This window comes from Vespa mandarinia, chromosome 16 (assembly GCF_050613455.1).
Source record: "Vespa mandarinia isolate Hongniang chromosome 16, ASM5061345v1, whole genome shotgun sequence".
Lineage (NCBI taxonomy): Eukaryota > Metazoa > Arthropoda > Insecta > Hymenoptera > Vespidae > Vespa > Vespa mandarinia.
This window is the reverse complement of record NC_140825.1, coordinates 4105434-4120655: the sequence shown is the minus strand read 5'-3', so window position 1 is coordinate 4120655 and position 15222 is coordinate 4105434. Positions and strand designations below refer to the sequence as shown.

At 25.2% G+C, this 15222-nt stretch overlaps 3 protein-coding genes across 11 annotated transcripts; 1 reads left to right on the top strand and 2 right to left on the bottom strand.

The window, feature by feature from the left end:
• Positions 1-739: 739 nt before the first annotated feature.
• Positions 740-7973, bottom strand: LOC118442298 (heat shock factor protein). 7 transcript variants are annotated; one of them, XM_085661909.1, is made up of 12 exons: positions 7752-7973; positions 7394-7502; positions 7177-7301; positions 6692-7027; positions 6521-6603; positions 6221-6415; positions 5717-5779; positions 4218-4766; positions 3104-3227; positions 2851-2947; positions 2375-2463; positions 740-1749 (listed from the first exon to the last, which is right to left on the bottom strand). In XM_085661909.1, the coding sequence occupies exons 1-11, from the start codon at positions 7854-7856 to the stop codon at positions 2387-2389; spliced, it is 1863 nt and encodes a 620-aa protein (XP_085518035.1). In that variant the 5' UTR covers positions 7857-7973; the 3' UTR covers positions 740-1749; positions 2375-2386. The 7 variants fall into 7 exon arrangements, with proteins under 7 accessions (XP_085518035.1, XP_085518036.1, XP_035723602.1 ...); XM_085661910.1 differs by having other exon boundaries at positions 3122-3227; XM_035867709.2 differs by having other exon boundaries at positions 742-1749; positions 2375-2625; positions 4230-4766.
• A 1406-nt stretch (positions 7974-9379) lies between these two features.
• Set8 (SET domain containing 8) lies at positions 9380-13375 on the bottom strand. 3 transcript variants are annotated; one of them, XM_085661766.1, is made up of 7 exons: positions 13222-13375; positions 12213-12356; positions 11357-11532; positions 11123-11273; positions 10656-11008; positions 10393-10583; positions 9380-10235 (listed from the first exon to the last, which is right to left on the bottom strand). In XM_085661766.1, exons 2-7 carry the CDS (start codon positions 12274-12276, stop codon positions 10025-10027), a joined length of 1146 nt encoding a protein of 381 aa, XP_085517892.1. In that variant the 5' UTR covers positions 12277-12356; positions 13222-13375; the 3' UTR covers positions 9380-10024. The 3 variants fall into 3 exon arrangements, with proteins under 3 accessions (XP_085517892.1, XP_035723688.1, XP_085517893.1); XM_035867795.2 differs by having other exon boundaries at positions 9393-10235; positions 12207-12356; XM_085661767.1 differs by having other exon boundaries at positions 10161-10289; positions 12207-12356.
• On the top strand, positions 12751-14730 carry Gos28 (golgi SNAP receptor complex member Gos28). The gene is made up of 5 exons (XM_035867798.2): positions 12751-13021; positions 13261-13436; positions 13503-13684; positions 13777-13845; positions 13973-14730. Exons 1-5 carry the CDS (start codon positions 12988-12990, stop codon positions 14208-14210), a joined length of 699 nt encoding a protein of 232 aa, XP_035723691.1. The 5' UTR covers positions 12751-12987; the 3' UTR covers positions 14211-14730.
• The last annotated feature ends 492 nt before the right edge of the window (positions 14731-15222 follow it).

The window sequence follows — 15222 nt, the reverse complement described above, 5'->3', positions numbered from 1 at the left end:
AAATTTTCTTAACCGATTATATTATTTAATTTTCATATTTTCAACTTCCTTATTATTCATTGATCAATTTTACAAAAAATTCGTGTACAAAATTAGATTATTGCGTATTCAAATATATTTATTATCTAATATTTCATGAAAAATTTATGAAAAACAAAGTATTTTATTTAAGACTGTCAATAATTACTTAATCCTGGGATTGAGGTACTCTTTTTTTTTTCTGAAATATGTAACGGGAAACAAAAAAAGGAGATAGAATGAAGATAATTCTTTAGTTATAAAGACATATTCCGTATTCTGATTAAAAAATTACATTGTTATTATTATTAAATAGAAATAGAGATGTCATTATACATAGCTTATAAAACATTCTTCTATTCTTTTTTAATTTGGAAGATAGTCGACTAATTCCTCATAGACGAACCATTCTGAATACCATAATCTGTATTATATACTGTCTATTTAAACTCGGAATAAACTAAATTAAAATTCTATGTTAATAAGTAATAACATATCATAATTCGTATTATGATAGAAAATACATCTTTATAATTGAATCAGAAATATTATGATAAGATAACATAAAAGGAATAAGTTGTAACTTTTTTATGTATAAAAAAAAAAAAAAAAAAAGAAAAGAAAAGGAAAAAAAATAAAAAAAAAAAAAAAAAAAAAAATTGTTTCATTAATTGTTGATTGCATATGAAATCGTACACATGCCAATATATTTTATATTAATAGCAGAAATAGCTTCGTTCGTAAAAAAATAATTACCTGCAAATTAGAATAATATATGTTAAATAATCTGCACAATATAATGATTATAATATTTGTTCAAAACAAACTCAGAAATCAATATTTTATAATAATCAATTACAAGCCTAAGATTTCAGTGTTTTAAGATCATTACACATGGAATCTGAGAAAGTTATTGATCAATATTCGTTAATTGATTTCATATTAAATAAATTAAATAAGAAAAAAATAATTTGCTTAATTCCGTGATATACAAAGATATATACGAATTTAAAATAATACGTGTAGTATACTTTTTTTAAAAAAGATCACGTTTATTAATAATAATTTTAAAGCACGTGTGATAGCGAGGAAATCGTATGAAAACTGAACGCTGAAATCTTAGTTCTCAAACACTATCACTTTATACATTTTATTTTATATTATTATAATAATCTAATCAACAATTATGCAAAAAATATAATATAATGACATAACATATCTTTTTTAACATGTCCATACATATATCACGCCATTTGAATTTTTAATTCTAACAGCATATCTCTCAGATGCGTTATATAAAAGAAGGTTGCTCTTTAATGCACCTACTACATTGCATAAAACTTGCCTCACACTTTGTTATTGATGTTACTTCCATATTTATGTACAAAAAAATTATTTTGTGAAAATAACTTATATCTGTGATATATATTTTTACTAATTAAAATTGATAAAATTATATACTAAAATTAATATTTTTCTTCGTTTCATGAGTTGCAGTATAGCTCAAACCAATGGTATTTATTTGATGTATTACGTTATACTTTCTACTGTAAGAAAAAAAAAAAAAAAAAAAAAAAAAAAAGAACTAATTTTTCATTAATATTATTATTGTTTTACATCTGACATTAAATCTGCTGCTGTTTTTATGATAATTTTTGTTATATTAAATAAAACTAAAATGATGGTATTACCATATAGGTAATTAAGAATCCAGTAGCCTTTCCTCGAAAGCTAAAATAAAGAAAGAATATCTTTATCCATTAATTCATAGTACAATAAAATTAAAAAACAAATTAAAAACTTTTTTTCAAAGAATTTTTTCATAGATATAATAATTATTTTTATATAAAAATAAATACTGCTCATTAATAATTTATGATTATAAATAAACAAAGTTTACATATAAATCGAAGTTTTAGAAAAAAATTAACATGTTTATGTGAAAAATAATATAAAGAGAACATTTTTCCAGACAAATTTGTTACTATGATATTATTTTCAAATAATACAACTCCTATTTGTTTAAAAATAAAAGATTAAACATACTGGATGAAATTAATATAAATTTTCAATTACACTTATATAAAATACATATTAATTTATAACAAAATTAAGTAAAGTATAGGACAAAAAATAATGTAATGGAATAAGGATCTACTTTTTATAATAATAATTTTATAATAATGATTGTATATACATATTTTAAATAATAATATTTATTAAATTGCAAAAATTGTGTACAGAATACAAAAATGCTTTTAATGTCATAACGACATTCAAGCATAAAAAGTTGTTAATAAAAAATTAACGACCCAATTAACATATATATTAATGAGTAATAATATATAGCACCTACCTTAAAGAGATTTTACGAATTATTATTTTCATTGCTTCCTACATAAGATTCAAGAAGTGAAGTTTTGTTATCTTCTAAATCAAGGGGATCTGAAGCATATAGATTACTTGAAGACACATCATTTGCTGAATTAGTAATTGGAGATGATGTAGTAGCACCCAAAAATATGTCATCATCAAAATCTAATAAACTAGGTGCAGGGTTATATGCCATTAATTCTCCCCCACCATTTCCACTTATAGAGTCAGCAACTATAATCGTAATTCATAATTCATATTCATATAATATTAATACAATTCTATTCTTTCTCATGAAAAATGATTTCTACAAATTTTAGAGACGATTTTGATGCTATTCATACATGATGCTATTCATATGCTCATACATATTGTCTTGTATATGTATAAAAATTCAGGTAATATTAATAGAGTAATCGAACTATAAAATTATTAAAAAGTGTAATTGCATTACCGTACCTGCAGATTGATCATCATCTTCTTTATCACAATGTCTATCCAAATCTGAATTAACGGATATGCCAAATGACATTGAAGAATCCTCTGCACCAAATAACTAAAAATACAAGCAATTATAAAATAATTGAACTCTAATCTAATGTATTCTATTAACATTGAATGATGTTTTTCTTGTGATTTTTAATAGTGTATTTACCCCAAAAAATAGTGTATTTACCCCAAGAAAAATATTTATCCCAAGAAATATATTTACCCCAAAAAGTGTATTTACCCCAAGAAGTGTATTAGCATCAATACTATATCCTTCACCACGTAGGATATCTCGAAGATTGTCCAATTCCGTCTGCATTGATTCAAGATGATTATCCATTTCCTCCCTATAGACAGTTTTCAAAGTAGATCAATATGCATAAAAATGTCACCATTCACACAAATTTATCCGTGTTTGTATAGATGCTCCTAAATTGTTTAAATGTTACCTGAAAATTATGATTCTTTATATGAAGAGATGTAAGCACAAGTAAATTTATAAAACCAATATTGCCAACTAATCAATGTAAAAACAAGTAAATAGCAAAATTTCATAATGGATGATAAATTGGTATAAAGTTTGAAATATACCAATATTTATTATATTTTATAATTGGTATAAGCTTACTATATACCAATATTTCAATATTTATTTCTCATTTATATGCAGTGTATGTAATGCCTTTTATGTAGTAAGTCTCAGAAAAAACTTATTTCTTAAGAATTAAAAAAGGTAGAACATATTGTATATAAGTGTTTCAATAAATCATACTACTTGTGCAAACAATATTTCTAATAGTTTCACACATATGACTTAAGTATTAGTTCTGTTTTTTTAATAACTTATATTAGTGATGCACATACTGTAGTTATTAAGTATTTTTACTATCATTTATGAGACGAAAAATTACATTTAAAATTTAATCTAACATATACGAAAATATAGATGACAACAGATGCACGATAACATACTAATTTTTATACGGACAGACTGCAATAAACTTGTAAAAAGATTTTCAAATAATACTTTGTTAAGATCAAATTTTTCTGAGACGTACAACGATGGGATATTATAAAAACAATAAAATTTTGAATTTTATCATTTGATGTATACGTACATATATGTATGTGCATGCAATATACACACATATATATGTTATAACCAATTATTGATATTAATTTATATGTAAAAAATTCCTTGTACTTGATTAATGCAATCATTATAAAGTATAAAAATCGGTTGTTCCCATCTCAGTCTTCTAAATTAATATTTCCACTACATTTAAGTAGAATACACTGCATTTGATCTCATTACCCATGGTCTATGTTGAACTTACATTGTTCCTAACCTGTAATTAGCATCAGGTACGCCTGAAGGATTGACGCAACTCAAAGATAAGTCTACTGAATCACTTCTGTCTGGTTTATTGCAGCCATATTTTTGTTGCTCCGACAAATTTGATGCTTCACTTTTATCTGCAACAATCTGATTATCTTCATCTATGATATTTTCTTCGTGATTAACATTCATGAAATCATTATTAAGCCTTGCAGATTGACTATTGGAACTGTTATTGCTATTCTCTTCATTTTCATCATTCTCCATATTATTATTATTGATAATTTCGGGAACAATTAATATGTCTTCAAGTTTCACCAGAGAAGAGTCAGTTTCTTGAATATCGTCGTCTATTTCAGTTGATGGTTCAATATCAACATCAGGTTCAACTTCATTGGATTTACTCATGTTAGCAGCCATAGCTGCTAACTTGGAACTACGAACAGTCGCCACTGGTATTGGTTTAGAAGTGACTGAATTATTCTCCAATAATGCAATCGTCACAGGAGAGTCCTCAATGGGTATTTCGAGCAAATGTGTTTCTTCCCTAAAAAGTGAGACAACCTAATGCGAATCTTCATTATCTTGATTTTTATATGACTGATATACCTTATGTTCTTTCTTTAGTATCTGTTGTCTAATTTTGAAAATTTGGCAGAAATATAAGAAAAAGTATGCTTAATGATTTATTACTAGTATCATGCAAGATAAATCTTAAATGTAATGTCTCTAACTCAATTAACAGAATAGCAAAAGTATTATGTTAAACCTAAAAAAGGATTGATTTCCTGACTGAAGATACATAGCATAGTATGAGATCAATTAACAAGTCTGTTCACATCAACTTGCCCCACCTATATATATATATATATGTAAGATGTATTTAAATAGTATAGAAATATAATTATTACAACGTCATATACATATAATCATAATTTGATAAAATATGGTATCATGTAAATGTGTAAATATGCATGTATGTCCAGTTACAGCCACAAATAATTAAATCATGATAACTAATCATTGTTCATGCAATATATGTAAGGCATCATATTTGTTGATCATGTTACTGCCCCAAATTTGTAATTGCAGAACACTGAAGCAACAAATCATGTACATTTACTTAATACTTATATTTTTGTTAAATTTTATTTCTTTTGAAAATAACATTTTTTTTTTTTACTTAAAGAAAAATGTTGGCCTTCAAAATATGTGATTTCCACTAGTTTATCAATATAGATATTACTGAGAAATAATTTAAATACTACAAAACAAAATACATCTCATTTTGATATATCCAAAGATTCATTTACAATTACTTCATTATGATACCCCTACAGTCATGCAAAAAGAATTTATGGAAAGCATGTTTATGAGCCAACTTAGTTTCTTTCAACAAGAAAAAATAAAAAATAAAAAAAAAAAATAAAAAAATAGAAAAAAAAAGAAATAACTTAAAACACCAACACCAAATTATGTCGAGTGAAAAATGTTAACCTTGACTCTTGTCCATTCTCCGTTGATGGGATCAAAATTTTGACAGGCACCTTGTTTTTCCTCCTAATAATATTTAAATTGCATAATTATAAGTATTAATGAAATAAGTATGAAACGTGCTATACAATCTACATAAAATTGGCTTGGACAGTAATCATGCACTAATATAAACAAATTATAATCTAATAAGATTATATGTATAGATATATGTTCAAAGTAATATATCAATGGTAAAAGTTACTTAAAGTTAAATATTGCATTGTATGTAATTACACTATATAAATTATATATATATAGTGTTTTATAATGATTCTCATTATCAAATACTAATAATAAGTCATATGATTATAATAATAATTCGAAATTAACAGGAAAGTGTAATTAAGTAGGAAACAAATATTATTTAATATTGTTTATATGGTATCCTATAAAATACTAATAGATCAACAATTATATATTGTGATTAATAATGTGATTTCTTTACGAAATTATTAATGTACTTACTTTTTTTTACCCTTACAGGGTCGTTTCTTCTTTGCATCTATCTCTTGTGACTTAACCAAGCTAATATCATTTCTTTGAAGATGAACCGCATTATCCACTAAGTGTATAGTTTCCATGCTGTCATCATCTACTAATGATGAATCATTGGGATGTTCAGGACTTTCTATTGCTGGATGTTGCTGATTCTCTAACATTCTATGTTACAAAAATTTATTCATTTATATTTAAAATTATTCCAATTTTAGGTATTACGCAAGATTTTTATTATATTAATTACAATAAAAATAAATTAATACCTACTCAGCAACTATGTATTGAGAGTCTAAATCTGGTTCAGAAGAATCAAGTTCATGAATAACAGGTCCTGTTGGAGATGTTTGTGCCTAAACATATAACCATTAATATATAAATATATTTGTACACACAAATCTCAGAAAATCATTAAACATAAGGAAACATACGCATAAATACCTTTGAAATTTTACTTTGTTTATTACGCTGACGATTAGAATCATCTATCATTAATGGATACCGTCTTTTAACAGAAAGTCCACCACTTCTTGATGGTTGTACTAGCGTTACAAGGAAATGAATTAATTTGTTTACAATTTGTTGCTGTTTTAAATGTTTTTGTCTAAGCATTGCAAGCTCTCTCCATAATGCTTCATTTTCTCTTTTCATAGCACCCAATCGCGAATCTAAATGTTCTTGTCTACCTCTCATACTTCTTACTTCTGTTAACATTTTATTCATTAGTTCTGGCTTAATAGGTGTAAGAGCTGGATCTTGACCTTTACTTGATGCAATCTATATATATATATTATAAAGCAAATTGTGAATTTTTAAATATCAAGTTTCTAATTTCATATTTAAAATAAAAGCAACATCTACCACTTTTATAAATTATTGTAGATTAGTATTAAATAAAGAAATAATTGTCAATAATATGAACTTACTTTTCTTTTAATATGTTCAACAAGATATGGATGACCTTTACAAAAAAATTGATGTGCGAATTCCATTTCATCCCTATCACATTTTAAACCGCCTAATTCTACAGAAACTTTCTTATGAAATCCATCTAAAATATAATAAATTGTATGATGTTCAATTATAAGGTTAATGTTAAATTTAGAATATATTACATATAGAAATATATATTTTTATACATACACATATTTAATTGCCGCACAAAGCTAGCCATATTATTATGTTTGTAATAATGTGGTAATAATTCTCTGGCAAATTGTGCCTGATTTCGAATAAAAAAGCTTCGTCCATTCTAAACAAAAAACATAAATTTACATTACTTAATGATGACAATATAATTAAAAATATATACGATAGAAATCAACGTTAAGCTTACGTTACGTTGATTAAACTATTTACGGAAAGAGATAAAAAAAGGACCGGTAAAGAAAATGATTGTACAAGTTGTTGTTAAACATATATTGTATTTAAAATATAGTAACGATGTTGTAAATCTTAAAAGAATTAATATTTATTAATAATAAATAAATCGGCGACTTACAGGTGACCAACAAATAAGGTCGTCGGTCTCAGGATCTTCAACTAGTTTCCAAAGTTTTGCAAGAAAGGCAGGTACGCTTGTACCTAATTCTGGTATTGTATGCATTTTTATAATAAACTCAAATCACAAACAATTAATATTTTTATATACTTCTATATTAACAAATATGGAACAACTTTATATCTCACAATAATGGCTGACCACTGACGATGTTATTCTGCTATAAGCATTTAGTAAAAGGTGGGGTGAAGAGGGTAAACTACTTTAATAAGCGACAATAGGGACTTCCCGAATGAAAATACATTCTTATATTCAATCGTATTATTAAGATAGTTATATTGGTGCACAAATGTATTTATTCTATTTATTATATTTTACGGAATTGATAAAGAATTTAATTATTAATTGATAGTATTTTATTTCTATAGAGCATGTAAAATATAGCCAATGAAAAATCAACTATGTAAGATATTATTGCAATCCTATTGGCTGAAATCAAAAAGTAAGAAATTGTTACATTTAATAATAACCAATCAGAAAAATATAGTAATAGTATAACCAATGGAAGACAAGTAATTCAATAACTGAAAGAAAGGACTTTGACCATTAATAAAAAGAATAACAAATACATCTAATAGGTCGTTCACTTATCTAGCGGAAAGTTACCGTGATCAAAAAATTGACACTAAGTTGACATTCTTCCATTATAAAACTTCCAAGTTTAAAATTGGCGGTTAAATAAAATTCGTATTATATAATTAGAATGCATATTTTTAACTACTTTGCACTTATTTTAAAATTGCTAAATTTCAAGAGTTACAGATCGAAACATTACAAAATAAAAAATGAAAGAAGTATTAAGTAATTAATGTTATTCATGAATACTTTATTTTTATATTATTTTAATACACAATGTGAAAAAGGCAGCATGGGACATGATAAATAGAAGAAATTTTTCAATATTTTAACAATAAAATAACACCTAAAAAATATAATTATTCATATTTATTCTACATTTTTGAGAAATTCTGTATTAGAGAAATACCACATTTCTATTACTAAATTTATTTTATATTAAACTTACATTGCATGACTTTATACAATGTGTTTCTATCTGTAATAATTAATATATAAGTAAAAAATAGGATAAACTTATGCATCCTTTATTCTTAATTTGAAACTAATAAGGATTATTGACAGACCTTGTTTTAGATAAACATTAAATTTTAAATATCAAATACAAGTATCATTTTTTGGTTGATTATGGCATGTATAAAGCAAAATCAAAATTATAACTTTGTATAAGAAATACGTATAAAAAATGTTGCTTATTGTAATAAATCTATATAAATCTACAGAATTTTTCATTTAATTCTCTACAAAATAACTGTATATTTAATATATATATATATATAGTTGAACATGAACAAAATCCTAAATTAATGTTTTTTTTTTTAATATTATTTGAGTACAGCTTTACATAAAATATTTTAATCAGTCACTAAATCTTATAATTCTAAAACTATACATTATTTTTGAATTTTACGAAAATTGCAATAAATAATTTCTGAAAGATTTTTCTTTTTAAATATTGATGAATGAAATTATGTGAAATGTAATACTTTATGAAAATCATGAACATTTCATATATTAAGATCATATGATCACAATAAAAAATTGCATAGTCGTAAAATGATATACTGCTTAGAATCATTTTTTAATTTAATACATCTTTGTGCAATATTTATATAGTTGAACCTAATCTAATTATAATTATATCAAATATATAACTTAATATTTTTTGCCAACATTAACTCACAAAACAAAATAACTGAACTTATTTCAATATATAAATACTTTTGAAAATTAGGCATGATCATAGCTAAAGTGAAAGACACATATATCAACAACTTTTTTCAAAGATTATATTATCTTATAACCACTTTCATATTCGTCATAAGATGCCTCAACTAGATGATGTTTTAGTTCATTAAGATAATATAATTTGTTGATAGCAGTTTTAAAAAGAAATATTAGAGTTATATTTAAATTATGCAATTCATAGTAGATGTCTTGTAATAATGCATTTTTTTCCTAAATCAATACACGACCTAATACATAAGCATACTTGGTATACTAATATCCTGCATAAATGCAGCACATAGTCAGGCATTGAAAATATATACTACATGGGATAATAAGTTATTTTGTGGAAGTAACAACATAGATCGTTATCAATACATTGTTACAATATAAAATGTAATTTTAAAGTGCTATAAAGCCAACCATGGATGATGACGAATAGCTTCTCGACTTCGATCACCATAATCATATGCAACTTCTACACCAATCGGTATATCTTCTTTTGCTGTAAGTACTAAATGTGGTGTTGATTCCACTTCAACGATCCTAGCAATTAAATTTCCATTTCTGGAATGATTTACCAACCTCCCCAATTTATTTGTTTCTGCTGTAGCATCAACACTACAAATATTTAAGTGTTGTCATGATAAATTTACCAATGAACTATATTCAGAACTATATTCAGAATTTATAAAAGTTAAAATTATAATATTATGATGATCACATATATTAAATTCATTAAAATAATTGTTATATTGTACAAATCAAATATACATACCAATACTGATGATTACGATGCTGGAAATAATACATATAACATCCTGCATTTTGATCTTGTGCATAGATTTTCTCACGTTTCTTTGCTATAACTTGATCAATTAATTCACCAATATATTCTACTACAAATTCTCCTTTCATAAAGGGACGTGTAGTTACAACCCCGCGTCCTTTACCAGGAAAATATCTGACCTAAGCATTAATTATATAAAGTTATATAACTATTTATAAAAGATGTTTTTCTTAAGTTTATTTTATGCTCACTTCTAAACCTTCCTCAACTTGTTGCAAGACTTTTGCTTCTATGTCTCTTTGCTTTTCTTCTAATACAGCTTTCTTCGATTTTCTCACACTTCGACGTACTGGAAAATATTCTGCAAGCGTATGATTTGTACTTTCTATAACAGATGGATGCACTGAACGTTGAGCATTATTCTGAATCAATTTTCTACGAGCAGGTTGGCGTGCAAGGTGTTGCGAGGGAGTACATGAGGCAACAAGTCCTTTATTTCTTCCATTAATTATTTCTCTACTATCAGTTTCTTCTATATGACTATTTGGCATATTTATTCTATGTGGTGTTGAAGGTCCATGGATTGGTACTGCTACAGGTGTTTCTGTGCGTATTTATAAAGAAATAATGTATTATAAATTAAAAGATAATTTTATAAAAATATTGTTTCATTTCTTATTATATAACTGTTTTGAAAATTTATAGAATGGACAAATACCATCCGTTTTAAATTCTCCTACATCTGATACAATCTCTTCTACAACACTTATAGATATAGTTTCTTCTTTGGTAAGAAAACAATGTCCTGTCATTACATCTACATCCTTGGAAGATTCCTTAGTAGTATTTACATTTGTAATATTTGCAACCTACATACGCATGTACAAACAAAATAATTATAATGAATTAAAGTTTTATGAATATAGTTATTATATAAAATAAAATTGAGTACCTTTATAGGAAAGAAGGCAGTTATACATGCAGAAGACACTTGTTCATTAGAAATTGACTGCATTCCATTGAGAGCATTACGTTGTCTTCTCTTAAAGCCATTTGTATTTGTTTCTTTCTTCATTAGTGGAATAATTTCTTTGCCAGATGTTACGGCTGATATATTCCGAGTACGAACTAAAAATTTTTTAATACAAATATATATGTTAATTTTATATTATATAAAAAAATTAGATTTTAGTAAAATATTTTATTTGATTTATGTTTATCAATTAATTGTAAAAATAAGTTGTTTTATAAATATACGTATAAAAATACTTTAATATATCAAGTGAAAATAAATAAAATATAATAGCATTTTTTAAAGATATATAGTTTTTTATTATTAATATATAATAATTTAATATAGAATATTATTCAATATTTATAATCATATAATGTATTATAATATAATTTGTTATGACTATTAAAATGTTTAATCATAACAATAACTATTTAAAAATAACTATACGCTATAATTTGTTTATATAAAATGACACATAAGGAAATGGTATAAATCATAATAATAATCTTCAAATTATTTTTATAAATAAAAGCATTGTTCATCTAAATTATATAAAATTTAGAAACTGGTGATCATTATGAATTGAAATAATTAAAGATCACACAGTATAACATTATTTTCTAATGCCTTATAAAATATTTAATTACAGACTAGAGAAAACTACGAGCATTAATATCTAGGATGAAATTCAAAATGGTGCGAGTATAAGTCAAATCTATGAAAACATAACCTGGCATTTACTGTCAAATCTTAAGTGAAACTATTAATGAAGATTTTAAAAACATACCTCTACCTTTCACCATATTATCGCCGGATTTTTTAATACGATCTGCAATCTCCTGATTTGATTTTCTCATAGAAAAATTCTTTCTACAGCTACAACACTCATAGAATGGACGTTCACAATCCGCTTCGGAACTCTCACACTTCCTACAAACTGTAGATTTATAGATGTATCATCTATGTGTATATACATACGCCATACGTACATTTACCATACATACACGAAATATTAAGCTAGGACTGGTTATTTACTAACGGCAATGTTACAAGGAACTAGATGCCAATAAAGGCGCCAATTTTAAATTTTTAACGAAATATCGTACATGAAACTGTGTATCTACCATTATATCTAGATATATAAAATATATAATAACAAATAAAAAATAATTCAAACGTTTTCGAATATTAGTTTTATTATACGTTATGATACTTTTATAAATCACCGGAAGTCGAATAAAGTTCTTTACTTCCGATATATATGTCATATTATATGGTTCCCGATAATACCGATTGTGATTTTTAATGGTAGGAATTGGTTCCGTGCATTGCCACCAGATTGTACTATATGATACTAAGAAATGATGATTTTTCATAACCGCGTATACCGAAAAAACGTCAAACGAAATTGCATTAAATTTACAATAAGTGTTGTTTATTCCGTGATATAAATATATCTCATATATCGTGTACAATTATACATCTTTTATGAAAAGAATTAACAAGTAAATATGTGTGGATAATGTGGCATGTGTTGTAAAACATTGTGGTTATAATTCGAAAAACAAATGGCTAGCACTTTAGATGCAGTTGATTGGGAAGGTATTCTTATTAGTAATTAAGTACACATTCACATGTCACGTATATATATATATACATATTACATATAGATAATTATATATAAGGTGACATACAAACTAAAATGATAAATTACAATATTGCGTTTTGTACTTTGTTAGCAATATATTTATGTATCTTGTATGTTATTATATGTTGAGTTCTTTATTATTTTAATAACTTACCGTAATAAGTTTTTACAACAAAAGAAAATCCATTTATAGATTTAAGAAAGCAGGCGAGACACTTGGAAAATGAAATTGATGCAAAACTTGTAGCATTTAGTAAGTTAGGTGTAAATACACATTCTAAAAATGTTACACCAGATGAAGTTCCACTTTTAGATGAAGAACATGTGTTTGAGAATATGGCCTTGGAGATAGAAACGTTATTATCTAAAGTAAGCAATTCATTATTTTCCTATATATTATACAGTTTTATCCTATTCAAAATATTTAATTTTTAGTTATTTACTGTTAACGAGAAAATGAGTGAATTGCAACCAAATGGAGCAGCTATGTTACATACAATGCAACGTCATAAAGAAATATTAAAAGATTATAAACTGGAATTTAATAAAATTAGGAATAATTTTGCTATAAGAAAGGATCGTGAAGACCTTTTGGGTAACGTGCGCAAGGAAATTGAGTATGTTATATAAAATACATTTTTTTTTTTTTTTTTTTCTATGAATATGTTTGGTATAAATGCATTTGTATGATACACTCATCTTTTTTTAGCAATTATAAAACCACAACTGGATTAAACCGTAGAGAAATGTATTTGAAAGAAAATCAACATATTCATAAGTAAGTAAATACAAACTCAATTAGATCTACATACATATATGCTATATAATAGTGATGAATTTATTACACTCATATTTATATTTCTTGTATCATTATGAAAGTTTTACTAAATTATTTCAACTTTTAGCTCTGATCGTTTAATTAATGATCAAATAAGTATAGCAATGGAAACGCGAGAACATTTAATTACTCAAAGACAAGCTTTCAAACGTATACAGACTAGATTTAATGACATTTCTAATCGATTCCCAGCAGTGAGTAGTCTATTACAAAGAATAAATTTAAGGAAGAGACGAGATTCTTTAATTCTTGGAGTTATCATAGGATTCTGCACGTTCCTTATGCTCTTATATGCATTTCACTGAATTATAAATGCATAAGAAAATACTTCCACTTTTATTAGAAGTTATTTCCATTAAGGAAACATATGTAAACAGATGGCAGAAATAGCGATATAATAATTATTAACATGCATAAATTACATGAAAATAGTAAGTATGCTCCTATGAATGAAAGTCAGTATGAGTGGATTTATGATCAATAATTACATTGGCAAAATTATTGCATTGTACAGTTTTTTTTATACCAAATGTATTAAATGTGTATCGTTACACAAACGTTGCGATTCACTTTCAATGACTAGTATATGAAATTAATAAATGTTAAAAATAAATATTATGGGTTCTAACATGATTATTCAATTTGTAGATCTTTTGTATATTATCCATGTACTAAATTATATTGAAATCCTATGAGACAGGAAATACTATATTCTAAAATAATCCTTATTACAGATACAAATTTAAGAGAAAATATGATATAAAGTTAGAATTTGAAGTTATAATATTGTATGCAATTTGTAAATATATTTTCTAAGTTACATATCTGTCGATTTGTTGCTAAAAAATGTAATGGATTTTTTTTTTACTAATATATAGTCTCATATAGATACATAGTCTCATTATCAAATAAGTAAAACATATATTTTAACAGAATTAATAAGTCATTACTACGTTTAATATACTCTCAATGAGTATATATATCTAAACTGTTGATTAGAGTTATGATAAACAATCTTTTTACTTTTATACAATTTTTATATATAAATGTATTTGATTGTTCATTATTAATTTATCTTTGTATTATAGTTCGAATATGTAAGAAAATGTATATGCTTTGCTTGAATAATATTTCTGGTTACCTACCTCTCTCTATAATATATTTTTAAAGTAAGGGTATAGAAATGTCAGATTTTTTTTTTAACTCTTAAAGCTTTCTGTACTTTAAAACGTATTCGTTCATTTTAGAGAATGAGATGGTATACTATAAGCAAATTATTAAATAATTAAAAGGATACATTTCACTACAAAATGATTT